A 14,674-nucleotide genomic window follows, 5' to 3' on the forward strand; every position below is an offset into this window, starting at 1 on the left:
TCGGTTTTTATAGCTAAGGCAGAACTAGAACTCTCCATCTCCTGGTGACTGGCCCAAAGTCACCCAGTCAACTTTCATGGCTAAGGCAGAACTACAATTCACAGTCTCCCGGATTCTAGCCTGGTGTCTTACCCACTAGACCAAACTGACTCTTCTTTCTTGGAAACTTCTGGGAGGTTTTATTTTTACCCTGCATTGGGTGGAAACACAGGTATTTTTTTATACCCAGCTAGGTAGACGATTGGACTAGCAATTTAATGTCATTCATTCCTTCTTAACTGCATATGACATTTGTTTGATTTTTGCTAAGATTCTTTGAACAGCAGAAAAGTGACACCCTATGCTTTAAAAAAATAACCTGCCCAAAATAAATAAGTACCTCACCCTCTTAGCTATGATTAAAAACCTGTCTACCCACCTGAACTTCAAGCAGTGGGTTTGATTATTTATCCTCTCCAATCAGGATATTTACCTTGGCAAGATTAAGAATTTGTTGCGAGGAATTGTTGTAATCAAAGAAATGTCAATAGCACGACTCATGTTCTCCCAGCTGGCAGGAAAGATACGATGTTATTATACTAGTAAGAATGTTTTGTCAAAGTGGAAAGACAGTCGTCAGATTGCTTTCAAGGTTTTCACTTCATACCTGCTCTACTCAGGATCTCTGGTTTCAGTTCTACACTATACGGGAAGAATATGGCAAGCTTGATAGACTATCCTATAGACTTAAGTTAGCAGGAAGTTCATAATGAAGAGAACTGAACTCTTCCAGTTGCCCAGCATATTATGAACATCTGGAATTCCCACCCTGACTCGGTGCTATCTGGTGGCTTTCAAAGAGGGTGAGATAAGTTAATGAAAAATAAGCCTGAAAGACATAGAAGATAAAGATCTGATGAACAGTTCAAGGCCTAGTTTCCTTCAAGTCATGGTCTTAATAGCAGCAAAATCTTAAAAGAGTCTCAGATCTAAAATCTATGGTCTAAAGCACCATAGCTTTAATGCCACAAAAGAAGGAAAATTAAACACCATGCATAGGAAAATGCACTACAAAGCGGATTTGTTGAACCAACTCCCAGCTCAATGTAAATGAAATCAGATTAGCTTCTGTCAAGACTTTGTTCTTTTTTTTTTCTTGGTATGGAGGCTTCCAGATCAAAGACAGCATCTCATCTCCTGCATCCCACCTGGCTTGGACAACCCTCTTAAAGCAATTTTAAGAAGGTTTTTGTTTTTTTTAGGTGGTGACCAACAAAGGGTTAAGCATCCCACAATGCATAGAGATCAAACAAATCTATCCATCTCAACAAATTACTTCCATATGGATTTAATAGAGCAGAAAAACCTAGACCGGCCACAAGAAAGCGAGATGCGCGCGGGGGGGTGGGGGGTTGTTAATTTATTTGCAATCAATCAAAGATAATTCCTCCTCTACCTTCAAATGGCAAAAGGATTCCTGCCAGAATATTATAATCCATCATCAGAAGACTGCAAAACATTCCAGGAAGAAGCCCACCAAATCTTTAGAGCACAATTCCATATCTTACCCCACCCTGCCGGGCTAAATTGTCAGACGAACGAACATTGGATTTACCATCAATTACAAGTAGTCTTTGACTTACAGCCACAATGGAGTCCAAAATTTCTGTTGCTGAACGAGACAGCTGTTCAATGACACTTTGAATGCCGTAAATATGAGTCAATTGCCAAGCGTCTGAATTTTGATCAGGTGACCATGGGGGACACTCAGTGGTGAGATTCAAAGATTTTTTACCACCGGTTCGGTGGGCGTGGCTTGGTGGGCGCGCTTTGTGCGTGTGTACATACTTTGCGGGCGCACGCATGCCAAATGTACACTTCGCACAGGTGCAGGGTGTTGAGGTAATTCCCCATTAGGAGAATGAGCGCATACAGGGAGACGTAGTGAGAGCAGTGAAGAATAACACACAAACAGCACACAGATACACTGTACAGTAAATGCAAGTTTTTACTTCCAATAAATGTTTAAGCACATTCCAAGATAAACAGTCCAAGTCATTCACAGGTAAAGCAGTCAGTGTTCAGTTCAGGGATAATCCAAATATCAAAGTCCAGTATCAAAAACAGTTCAGTAACAGACTTACATCAACGATCAGTAACAGTCATTAGGAGGAACGGCAATACTCTCCAACAGAAGAAAACAGATACTCACTGAGACTGAGACTAAACAACCCAGGTTTCTGGCTCCATTTTATGGCCATTTGCGGAACCACACCCAATTACAGATTTAGTATTCTTTAGTCTCCCAATTACAGGCATAGTATTAAAATGTCTATCCTAGTTTATATATTTCCAACCCAAATGACTGTTAGGTGACTTACATTCCTAACATTTGCACAGACGGAGAGATGTTCCAACTCATCTCCTGCAATCCTACACTCTCCCTGTTGCTTCAGCAGCTGCCGTGCAGCAATTTCTGTGCCGTGCAAAGCAGCTGCGCTTCAAAAGCAAGAAATAAAGGTGAGTATGGAAGCCCAGGGAGGCAGGTGGGCCCAACAGCAGAGCAGTGGAGAGCTCATTGGCACTACCAGCTCGGCAAAACCAGACCAAACCGGTAGAATACCACTACTGGGGACGCTGCAATGGTTGTAAGTGTGAAAAACCACTTTTTTCAGTGCTGATGTAACTTTGAGTGGTCACTAAATGAACTGTTGTAAGTCAAGGACTAGCTGTATTTGAGAATAAACTCCACCCTGGTTCTGAGCCCTCACTTCTAGAGCTATCCTGGAGGTGACTTTCTGATTTATTTATTTTTTGTTTTGATGGAAAGGAAAAAAGAAGGAAATATTATAGCTTAGTGCGGCAGGATAAACCATGATATCCAAGGTGGAACCAATCCAAATACTGCAAAAGGTTTAAGATCCAAGACAAATATCAAACACCGGTTCTCAAATTATGCCCAGCTTTGCTTAGTTCAGGGATTCAAAGGTTTCTCTAGGGAGTTAGCTTCTTTCCTTTTCTTTTAAACTTTGCAGTACTGTACGAGGTCTTAAAGATTTTTAGTGTCTATTGTATCCCTGCCTGAAAAATGCCAACGTATCAACTCATGTTCACGGTGTCCATTTTTATTCAGCTCCTTTCTCCCTTGTTCTGATGCAAACAGTCCCGGACTTAACCAGAGTTAATATAATACTGGTTCGATATGGTTAGGTATGTTGTCACTCCTATCAGCCATCTTAGCCAGTTGGGATCAGCAAACCACCGGAAAGCATTTTCGCTCACACGGTGCCATGAGCTTCCATCAGCCATCTTGTATAGCAAGTATAAAAAGATACCATTGACTGAAAGGCTCTGTTCCTGTGGCTCAGGAGAGGTGGAAATTATGGGTCACTTACTCCTTCGATGTTCCTTTTACTCAGAGATTCAGGGGGGGGGGGAATATTGTGCCAATAGTTGCTAGGTATCCTGGCTGTTCCAAAATTGCTCATCTCCAGTGGCTCCTTAAGGATGAACAGCCCATAACTACAGCACAGGTGGCTAAATTCTGCAGAGCAGCACTGGGGATTCATCGGAAACACGTGTCTAATCCAGCATAGCTCTTTTATACAACAAATGTGGCAAACTTTAACTGCTGCTTATTCCTTTCCCTTTTACTATTAAACTGACAATGGGCCACACAGCTTATGGATTGTAATTGTAGCATAGTTCAGTAGTTGCCAACCAGTGGGCTGGAAACCACTGGTGGTCCACGAGAAAATTTTGATGGTCTGCAGAGAAATGTCCACCCCAAAGCAATTAATCCAGGCTGCACAGGAACACAAGGCTGTGCCGCCCACATGGCCCACAGGAAGATAAGGCTTATGTCTCTTGCATTGCAAACAACACGAGGTAGTGAGGGAAGGGGGGAAAGGGCAGAGGGCGGGAACTTGCCCCACTCACCCCACGTGACTGGCCTGGCCACTGGGCTGCTTCTTTCTGCTTCTTTATTCTTCTGCTTTTGGCTGCACATAAGGAAAGCAGCAAAAGTCTTTCTTTCTCTCCCCCAAACTCTGCCAGAAATGAGTCTTTGGGACCCTGCAAGGCCTCCTGCTCCAAGAGGCTGTGCCAGCAGAGACTCATTTCTGGCAGAGTTTGGGGGACAGAGAAAGACTTCTGCTGCTTCTGCTGCTTTCCTTGCATGAAGCCAAAAGTCTCTCTCTCTCTCTCTCTCTCTCTCTCTCTCTCTCTCTCTCTCTCTCTCTCTCTCTCTCTCTCTGTGAGATTGGAGATGGAGACAGTATCCTGTGATCCCAAATAAAGAACGATCGATCAGTAGGAAAACGGGGTGGGGAATTTTCCTGAAGACTTTTTTGGGGATTTTCCCAGGGTCTCTGATCTGCGGGATTTAAAATTATGAGTTTGGTGGTCCCTGAGGTCCAAAAAGTTGCAACCCCTGATATAGTTAGACCCAGAGGTGCTCTTCAACAGGTTCTGACCAGTTCTGGAGAACTGGTAGTGGAAATTTTGAGTAGTTCGAAGAACTGGAAAATACCGCCTCTGACCGACCGCCTCTTTCCCTGCCGTTCCTACCAAGCCACACCCACAGAACCGGTAGTAAAAAAAAAATTGAATCCCACCACTGGTTAGACCATGTACAACTGACAGACTGGATTTTATCCCAGGTTTTAGTTGTTATTTATTATTTTATATTGGAATTTTTAATTGTATATTTACTGAGTGTTTTCATTCGTTCTGATTTCTGGTCTATGATGAATGTAATAAACTGAATTGAAAATTGAATTGGTCAGTCAGTGGTTGCAATACAGGCACTTGGCAACTGGCTCACATATATGACCAATTGTGACATCTGGTGGTCATGTGATCATGGTTTGTGACCTTCTTTGCACATTTCCCGTTGGCGGAAGCTGGATTCGCTAAACAACCGCATGATTTGCTTAAAGGGCCAACAGCTGAAAAACTGTTGGAAAATCGGGCCCAACTGAACTTCACAGCTGCATTGCCTTATGATGGAAATTCTGGTTTCAATTGTGGATGGAAGTTAAGGGTCAACCTATAGGTGGGACGTGTCATGTACATTCCCACACTTCAACACCATCCTTTCTTACTTTCCACTCTACTCATCGGCTGTGGAAATCCCACAGAAACTTGGATCTTCTTCAAGAGACAAAACAAGGCAGATGGGATATGTGGTCATCCCACCAATGTTGTCGTTTTTATCCAGGAGGTAGGAATGGATAAAGAAAAACTATCAAGAACAGAGGCAGGGGCTAGGGGCTATCTCCAGATACCCGGAGAAATTCTGGATGAGTTTTAAGAAAATCTAAACCTGCAAACTTTAGTGAACCAGGAGACGTGTGTCAAATAGAGCTGCTAAGGTTTCCCATTTTAGAGCTTAGAAGGACAAGTCTCTTTGCCAGAAATGGAACTTACAACATGTGGAAGGAAGGAAATAAATAAGTAAATAAAATGGTTCTGGAATGCATCACCAATCCATTGAACTGGTTTTATAGGTTTTCTCCCTTCTTGCTGTAAACTCATTTATGGAACGGCAACTGGGCCAAGGACAGGATGGTTAGATAAGATAAGGAAAGATTGGAAAATAGATCCTCAGAAAGGCTACCCTGGATGCGAGAGAAAAGATTCACTTCCTCCAATAGAGTAAATATTTTCTTTACAAATAAAATGCAGGAGCTGAAAAAGAGGCTTTCGAAGTCAGAACCACCACATCACGTTTGCCAAAGGATTGTGGAGAATTTGGAAAAAATACAGAAAAGAACAGATGGGGAAAAAAAACCCACCTGGGGTGATCTGGTTTACCAGTAAGGAAAGTGTACAAATCTTGCTGGTTTTTTCTCTCTCTCCGGAAAGCGGGATGCAAATATGCACCGTTCAAAGAACCTGGAAAATAAAATCTGCTTCTTCTTTTTATAGATCCAGAACTGGAGAGGTCTCATAACAGAGACTGGCCTGGGACAAAGGGGGAAAACCCCCAAAGCCCTCAAGATACAACACAAACCTGAAATTGTTTCGAAACGAAGTTCAGTGCACCTTATCCTTTGAAAACAGAGCCTATTCCCCTTTCAGGGTCACCACGAGTCCTTCAAAACCAGGAAATAATTCCTTGTGGAATTCGAACCATGCCACCAAAACAATTGCAAAAAGGACAGTAACTTTTAAAATGCCAATAAAAGAACTAGTTTTGTTTCATTCCTTGGGGCTTGGTCCTCCAGGGACAACATTCCAGAGCTGCGTTTCTCACTCTTGGCAACTTTAAGGTAGGTGGACTTCAACTCCCAGAATTCCCCTGCCAATTCTAGGAGTTGAAGGCCACCTAAAATTTGTAAGCAAGTCGAGAAATGCTGTGTTCTCCACTTGCTTACAAAAAGGAAAACAAGCAGGTATGACTCGGTGCAATATCGCCACCTGTCGCCAGAAAATATTGGGGGTGGGGGTGAAAGCACATAGAATAGAGTTGAAAGGGACTTTGGGGGTCTTCTAGTCCAACCGCCTGTTTGAGAGGAGAGTCTATACCAGTCTGGACAAATGGCTGTGCAATCTTCTTGAAAACCTCCAGCGATGGAGCACTCACATCCTCTGGAAGTTCTCATTTCTATTCTATTTTATTTCTATTCTATTTCTATTCTATTCTATTCTATTCTATTCTATTCTATTCTATTCTATTCTATTTCTGTTCTATTCTATTCTGTTTCTATTCTGTTTCTATTCTATTCTATTCTATTCTATTCTATTCTGTTCTGTTCTGTTCTGTTCTGTTCTGTTCTATTCTATTCTATTCTATTCTATTCTATTCTCCATCCATTCTATTCTCTCCTATTCTATTCTCGCCTATTCTCCCCTGTTCTGTTCTGTTCTGTTCTGTTCTGTTCTGTTCTACTCTACTCTACTCTACTCTGCTCTGCTCTACTCTGCTCTTATTCCTATTCCTATTCCATTATTCTATTCTACAGATTTTGGCGAAGGGTCGAGGGAGGGTGGGAAAATCAACCAGCCTCTTTTAAACGGGCGGAGGCGGAAAGGGGGACAAAACAACCTTTAGGATTGCAACTCTAAGATCGCGAAAGGAGCGGAGCCAACGCGGCATCTTCCTGCAACCCTTCGGCCATACAGCTCCCGGTCTGCGCGCTCTGACATCTTGTCGTACGGAACGCAACAGCTGGAAGGTGCCATGTCGGACACCCCCCCCGCCCCCGGTCCTAAAAACCTACTCGGAAAGCGCGCGAGAGAGAGTGAAGTCGGGTGCGCTGAGCAGTTTCTTTCTTGCGATGGATCAGCGCCCGCGGGATTTTGTTTTAATCTGAGACTCGCTGCGCTGGAGGCAGGAACGGGTGCGTAATGTGGGACGAGCGACGGGATCCGCCTCTCACCAGATGATGGGGCGGAGACAGCCCGTGAGAAAGCGAAGAGAAGCTTAGGGAGGCCGGCGCTCCCGTTCCACCAAAACGCGCCCGACTGCAACACCTATCATCCGCAGCCTAGGAGAGGTAAGAGAGGCCAGATGGTCTTGCACCACAGGTCCCATCACCTCCAGCGTCCAGAAAGGTAAGCAAGTTGTAGGCTGGCCCTGATGGTAGGGCTGGAGAAACTCTCCTGTTTGAGCAGAGAGGGGTGGACTAGAAGATCTCCAATGTGCCCTTCCAACTCTGTTATTCTGTTCTGTTCTGAAACCTTGATGTTCTCCAGATGTTTGGGACTCGGCTCCAGTTAAAGACTGTCAGGATTGGTGTCATTTCAAAACACTGCGGGGCACCACCACGTTGGCTTCTTCTGGCCTACAATGCCTCCCTCTCAACATAGTGTCTCCAAACGTGCTGGACTACAGCTTCCATCATCCCCAAAGCTCCCTGCTTGTGGAGAACAAGAGGAGATCCTGGCTAGGCTCTTCCCCTTCAGGGAAGTCCGATTTGAAGAAAGGTTCCCAGTTTAGAAACTCGTATGGTTTTTTTGTGTGAAATGTGCATTGTTTGGCCAAGGGAAGAAGAGTTTTAATCTACCCAAGGTAGATCATTAAACAAGAACGTTGCAAGCACATGCAGAATAGCCCCCACACAGCCCTAAAGATCGGTTCACTTGCACTTTGGGCGTGCAAACATCAGACAGGTGAGATTTTATTTAAACCCTAAATAACGTGGCCCACCTCAATAGGAATCCAATCCGCTTACAGTTTGGGAAAAGTTGGCCTGAGACAGGGTGTTGTTGTTTTTTTAAGACCAGAGTGGCATTTTACTGCTTGCTAAAATGCTTTGGATTCAAAAGACGCAAATAAAAAAAAACAAACACAAACCTAAAATAAAATACGAAATACAAGTTACGACTTGCAGACTTGCATGTTGTGCTTACAAAGGTTATATCATGCTTTCTCTTTCTTTACAGTTTAGGATTGTGGGCGGAGACATGGAAAGAGAAAATCCCAGCAGGGAAGCTGTCCTCATTACGGGTGGAAGTGGATATTTTGGGTTTCGGTTAGTACGAAGCATGACACTTGTTTGTTTGCGAATAAATTGCATTGTTAGTAATTACAGCCTTTGGAAAATTGTATTTATGCATCTAAATTAGCTCATGTTCTGTACACATACAAACATTATCTATCATCTATCTATCTATCTATCTATCTATCTATCTATCTATCTATCTATCTATCTATCTATCTTTTTGTCTAACTATTTATGATCTCTCTCTGTCTCTCCATCTCCCCCTCTCCCCATCTTGGTCTCTATCTCTCCATCCATCCATCCATCCATCCATCCATCCATCCATCCATCCATGTCTTTCTTTCTTTCTTTCTTTCTTTCTTTCTTTCTTTCTTTCTTTCTTTCTTTCTTTCTTTCTTTCTTCCTTCCTTCCTTCCTTCCTTCCTTCCTTCCTTCCTTCCTTCCTTTCTTACTGTCTAACTGTCTAACTGTCTAACTATTTATCATCTCTCTCTGTGTCTCCCTCTCCCTCTCTCCCCATCTCGCTTTCTATCCATCCATCCATCCATCCATCCATCCATCCATCCATCCATCCATCCCTGCCTATCTATCTATCTATCTATCTATCTATCTATCTATCTATCTATCTATCTATCTATCTATCTATCTATCTATCTCTCCCTCCTTCTCTCTCTCTCTTTCCCTCCTTCCATTGTGTGTGAGTCTCCATGGGTTGTGAAGGAGCTTAACAAACAAGAGCCACCTCTACAATTTCGATTCTTTATTTCCTATCAGAATAACATGCCAGCCCTGCCCACATAACCAATTTTAATTGATTGATCTGCTGCTTGAAAATTGCAGGCCTCCTTCTTGTCCTCAGCACCTGTATTTCTTGTATTCCAGGTTGGGTTCAGCCTTAGCCAAGAGCAAAGTGGAAGTGATCCTGTTTGATGTTTCCACGCCTACCCAAGAGATGCCCAAAGGTGTGAAATTTGTGCAGGGTGACGTCTGTGTGATCCGTGAAGTGGAAGAAGCACTCCAGGGTATGTCTTGCGTCTTCCATATTGCTTCCTATGGAATGTCTGGCCGGGATCAGCTCAACCCAAGACGTATAGAAGAGGTGAACGTCAAAGGAACCAGCAACATCATTGAATCTTGCAGGAAAGTTGGAATCTCCATACTTATATACACCAGCACATACAATGTAGTCTTTGGAGGTCAAGTCATAGAAAATGGAGATGAATCTTGGCCTTATCTACCCCTCCATCTTCACCCTGACCATTACTCAAGGACCAAAGCTTTGGCTGAGATGAAAGTTCTGGAGGCCAATGGGACAGTCCTAAGCGATGGTCAGGGAATTTTGAGGACCTGTGCCATAAGACCTGCTGGCATTTATGGACCGGGAGAGCAGAGGCATCTTCCAAGGATTGTCAACTACATTGAGCAGGGGTGGTTCCGCTGCGTGTACGGGGATCCTAACAGCCTGGTGGACTTTGTGCATGTAGACAACTTGGTGCAAGCTCATATTTTAGCAGCAGAGGCTCTGGGTGCCGCCAAAAACCATGCGGCTGCTGGCCAAGCCTATTTCATTTCTGATGGGAGGCCAGTCAATAATTTTGAATTCTTCCGCCCTTTGGTGGAAGGTTTGGGATACGCCTACCCTTCTCTCCGCCTCCCTCTGCCACTCGTTTACTTCTTTGCATTTGTTATAGAATTGGTCCACGTTGCAGTGAGGCGCCTGTATAACTTTCAGCCCCTCCTCACTCGCACTGAAGTTTACAAAACTGGCGTGACCCATTTTTTCAGCATAGCCAAAGCTAGAAGGGAGCTGGACTACAAACCTCAGCCTTACGGCCTGGGCGAAGTGGTGAGGTGGTTCCGAGCTCGTGGTCACGGCCGGAAGTTTAGCAAGTCCTCTGAAAAACACTCCCTCAGAAATGCCGCTCTGGTCTTCCTTGCGGCAGGAGCGGTCCTTTTGTGGTTGCTGACATTTTCTTGGAGTTTCTTTTGAAGCTCCTTAAATAAGAAAACACTGGCCTCGAGGTAGAGCTCTCGCCTCACACTCAGGAGGCTGTGAGTTCAATCCTAGGCAGCGGCAGAGGTTTATGAGTAATTGTAAAAGCTCCAAACTCTGTGTACGTATCAGGAAGGGCATCCGACCAGAGGTGGTATTCAGCAGGTTCTGACCGGTTCTGGAGAACTGGTAGCGGAAATTTGGAGTAGTTCAGAGAACTGGCCAATCCCGCCTCTGACTGGTCCCACATCCATCTATTCTCTGCCTCCCGAGTCCCTGCTGATCGGCTGGGTCTTCTTTGGTTGCCCTGCACAGGAGAACAGAGCTGGAAAGCAGGTTGGTGGGGTGGGGAGGAAATAGGGATTTTATAGTATCCTTTCCCTGCAATGCCTACCAAGCCACGCCCACCAAGCACCGCCCCGCCCTACCCACCGAACCGGTAGTAAAAACATTTGAGTCCCACCACTGGATTACAAGAAAAAAAAATACAACACAGGGTTTCTTTGTTGCTCCAGGTGGAAAGAAATTAGAAGCAAGGTTACCCACGTTCACCTTTTCCCTTTCCCAATGGGGTTCGTTTCATGCGCCATCAAATTCCCCCTTTGCTTTTCTGTAGTTCAGTAACATCTCTGATGTAACGGGATGAGTATGAGATTCAACTGGCGGAACCCAGAAAAAGGGCCTTCTCCAGGGTGGCTCCCTTCCTTGGGAACATCATCCCTACAGAGATTAGACTGGCCTCCATTTTCACACCCTTTCGCAAGGCCCTGAAGACCTGGTTCTGCCAACAGGTCTGGGGAACCCAGAGCAGGATGGAGCCCATCAGGTGGCTCATTTGATTGTTGTTGCCAGAGAGGTGGAAGAGTTATTGTATCTATCTATCTATCTATCTATCTATCTATCTATCTATCTATCTATCTATCTATCTATCTATCTATCTATCTATCTATCTATCTATCTATCTATCTATCTATCTATCTATCTATCATCTATCATCTATCATCTATATCTATCTATCTATCTATCTATCTATCTATCTATCTATCTATCTATCTATCTATCTATCTATCTATCTATCTATCTATCTATCTATCTATCTGTCTGTCTATCTATCTATCTATCTATCTATCTATCTATCTATCTATCTATCTATCTATCTATCTATCTATCTATCTATCTATCTATCTATCTATCTATCTATCTATCTATCTACTATCTATACATAAAAGCGAAAGACCACTCAAGCATCATCACAAAATCTCCAGAACCCTAAAGCCTACAAACTTGAAATTTGGCACGTATGTTCCTCTTGGCTTCTAGGTGCTCACTAAGAAAGGATTTTTTGAAATGACCATCAGAGCACTAGTAATTCCTATATTATTATTAACATGCTCTGATGCTAAAGAGTTCTAGTCCCCCTCCCCACCTGAAAAAAAATCTCTTCCAAAGGCAAAATACAAGCAGAGGAGAGGAGTTTCAGTTTTAGTTTCACAGCACCAAGCAGCTTTAGTACAGAACAGTTGAGCTAAGCCACGCCCAGCCTCCTTGCTGTCTCCTTGCTCACACAGCAAATACTGTTTCAGTTTCCAAACAGCCCTCAACTCTCTCAAACATTGACAGGACGCTAACCAAATGAATACCAATGGATACTGGTAGGCAGAGGCAGAGTTTTTTCCCCTTATTTTCCTTCCCAAAAACTAAGCCCGACCATATAGTTTTGTAGTGAAGTATGGATATAGAGCTAGTTCATTTATATTTGGGTTTTATATTGTTTTTAAGCCACTCAGAGTCAGTGAGATTAAGTGGTGGCCGTATAAATCTTTAAATAAATAAATAAATATGTAAATAAATAACTGTGAGAATAACCTTGGGAGCCGGTGTTTGGGGACCCTTGGCCTAGATAATCATCAAACATGATAAATCGGGGTCCAGAGCAAAAATGGGAGTAGATGAAGCAGTTCAGAAGGGAGCTTCCCTTGTTCTTGGGGACATAAAGGTGTGGGAAGGCCCTTCAGACATGCAAGATTCTGTCATTGTAACTACAATAAAAGTGGAATTCGTATTTGTGGTTTGGGTTTTGTGTATGAACTACCTTGAAGGGCTGACTTCTATTGTCCTTGAACCCTTTTTCAGGAAAAGTCCAGATTAGGAGTTTGTTGCTATGTAGTGAATAAATCACCTCCTTCTTTGTGAACACTGACACAAGATGGATGGATGTTCAGTTCATCATTCAGCCACTCAACTCACAACGGCTGAGTTTCTTCCTGGAACCATTCTTGCAAAATACAATTTCAGACCGATAGCATGCAAACACGAAGGCTCTGGGCTTGCTTGTTGTGGTCACCACACTATAAAGAAAGAGTGTGGAGAAGAGCAATAAAGATGATTCAGGGCTTGGAGGCTAAAACATATGAAGAACGGTTGCAAGACCTAGGCATGTGAAGAGAAGGTTCACGGGTGACATGATAGCAGTCTTCCAATATTTGGGACACTGTCACAAAGAGGAGGGGATCAACTTGTTTTCCAAAGCACCTGGAAGCCAGAAGTAATAATGGATAGAAATTTATTAATGAGAGATTCAACCTAGAAATAAGGAGAAATTTTCTGACAGTCAGAACAATCAACCGATGAAAAAGCTTTTCTTCAGAAGTTGTGGGAGTTTCCTCACTGGAAACTCAAGAGAAGACTGGACTGCCATCAGTTTGCTGCTTGGACAGGGTGGTGGTGTTGGACTAGATGACCTATAAGGTCCTTCCAACTCTCTTATTCTGTTATGTTTTCTTGCAAATGTTTCATTATCCAAACTAGGCAACAAGTTTGGGTCATGCAACATCTGAAAGAAAACAAGCAAGCTCAGAGAACACCAAGGATCGAGCACCAAGTTTTCAACCCTGAGCTACAAATATTCCCCTTTGTCACATGAAAACCCTAGTAAACCATGGCCTCGTTTCTCTGTTCCATGTGGTCTTCAGAGAAGATTTCCTTTCCAAGATCTTGAGAAAATCAAGCTGAGAAAGAACAAGAAACAGCAGACAGAGAGAGGGGTGGGAGAGAGAGAGATGAAAAGTGTGTTCTTCCTAGCATGGAAAGGTCTAGAGTGACATCTACTGCTTTAAAGTTGAATCAACTTTTCGAGCACATTTCCTAAAAGCATATAATGTCAGCTTTCCTTTCATTAATAGTGGGCTTATCTCCAATAGGTGCTTTTCCTTTAGAGCTTTGGTTGTAAAAATATGAAGATTGTGTCGACTTGAGCTCAATTCTTGGTGACAGGAGACACATTGCCAAATTTCGTTGGCTGAAGTTCGGAATGGCTTTGGCACTGCTGTCTTTCAGAAAGTCCTTCGACCTCCTTGTCAAAAGCTGTAGAATCCCCCAGTCTCTTCCCTGTACATTGAACCTCTGAAGATATATGTATATACAGTATAATTGAGAAGCACTTCAAAAAGCTACCCACACTGTCCTTCCTTGTAGCAGACTTTGGGATTGTATTTGGTATAAAGCTGATTTTTGACAGGTTCTAACCTCTGTCCCCCAAGGTCATTCTCGCAAACCATTATAGTACATGACAGTGAAGAAAAAGGACAGATCTTGTGGGATACAAGGATTCCCCAAAGGGAATGACACCTTGCAAAACAAAGAAAGGCTACACTGATAGCAGTTACACAAGTTAGAATTTGGGGTGAAACCGTGACAATGCAAAGCCCAAAGGCACGATTGGCCCCAATTTTAAAGCTTTCTCTTTGATCCTTTCTTTCCTTGCCAAGAAAATCGGATGCATATCCCTAGGGAATTCCCAGGAATGCAGTTCAACTTGAGAAGGCTTTTATGTTTTACCTTTCCTTCTGTTTGGGACTTAGATGGAGCAGGTTGAGGAGTGTGAGGTATGAATTATGAATATTCTGCCTCTTTGGAGATGTACTTTGTCACACCACACAGGAAACCAATTTGGGGCTGATGGAGAGAATACACAACACATACATCAGTTCTTTGGGGGAAAAGACATTCCATTTGTGCCAGTAAAACTATTCATCTGATAGATGGACAGCATTAAGGCTCTGCTTTAGAATAGAATATAGAATAGAATAGAATAGAATAGAATAGAATAAAATAGAATAGAATAGAATGGAATGGAATGGAATGGAATGGAATGGAATGGAATGGAATAGAATGGAATAGAATAGAATAGAATAGAATAGAATAGAATATGGAATGGAAGGGAATAGAATAGAATAGAATATGGAATGGAAGG

General features: G+C 43.1%; 1 protein-coding gene across 5 annotated transcripts; it reads left to right on the forward strand.

Annotated features, from left to right (window-relative positions):
* Positions 1–7,323: 7,323 nt before the first annotated feature.
* SDR42E1 (short chain dehydrogenase/reductase family 42E, member 1) lies at positions 7,324–11,768 on the forward strand. 5 transcript variants are annotated; one of them, XM_087971434.1, is made up of 3 exons: positions 7,324–7,481; positions 8,376–8,459; positions 9,312–11,375. In XM_087971434.1, the coding sequence occupies exons 2-3, from the start codon at positions 8,392–8,394 to the stop codon at positions 10,417–10,419; spliced, it is 1,176 nt and encodes a 391-aa protein (XP_087827560.1). In that variant the 5' UTR covers positions 7,324–7,481; positions 8,376–8,391; the 3' UTR covers positions 10,420–11,375. The 5 variants fall into 5 exon arrangements, with proteins under 5 accessions (XP_087827560.1, XP_087827561.1, XP_026542127.1 ...); XM_087971435.1 differs by having other exon boundaries at positions 7,349–7,481; positions 8,371–8,459; positions 9,312–11,377; XM_026686342.2 differs by lacking the exon at positions 7,324–7,481 and adding an exon at positions 7,498–7,539 and having other exon boundaries at positions 8,371–8,459; positions 9,312–11,377.
* The last annotated feature ends 2,906 nt before the right edge of the window (positions 11,769–14,674 follow it).

The sequence above is a fragment of the Notechis scutatus genome, chromosome 9, assembly GCF_049901735.1.
Source record: "Notechis scutatus isolate UNSWTSFEM ecotype Mainland chromosome 9, rNotScu1.2, whole genome shotgun sequence".
Classification (NCBI taxonomy): Eukaryota; Metazoa; Chordata; class Lepidosauria; order Squamata; family Elapidae; genus Notechis; species Notechis scutatus.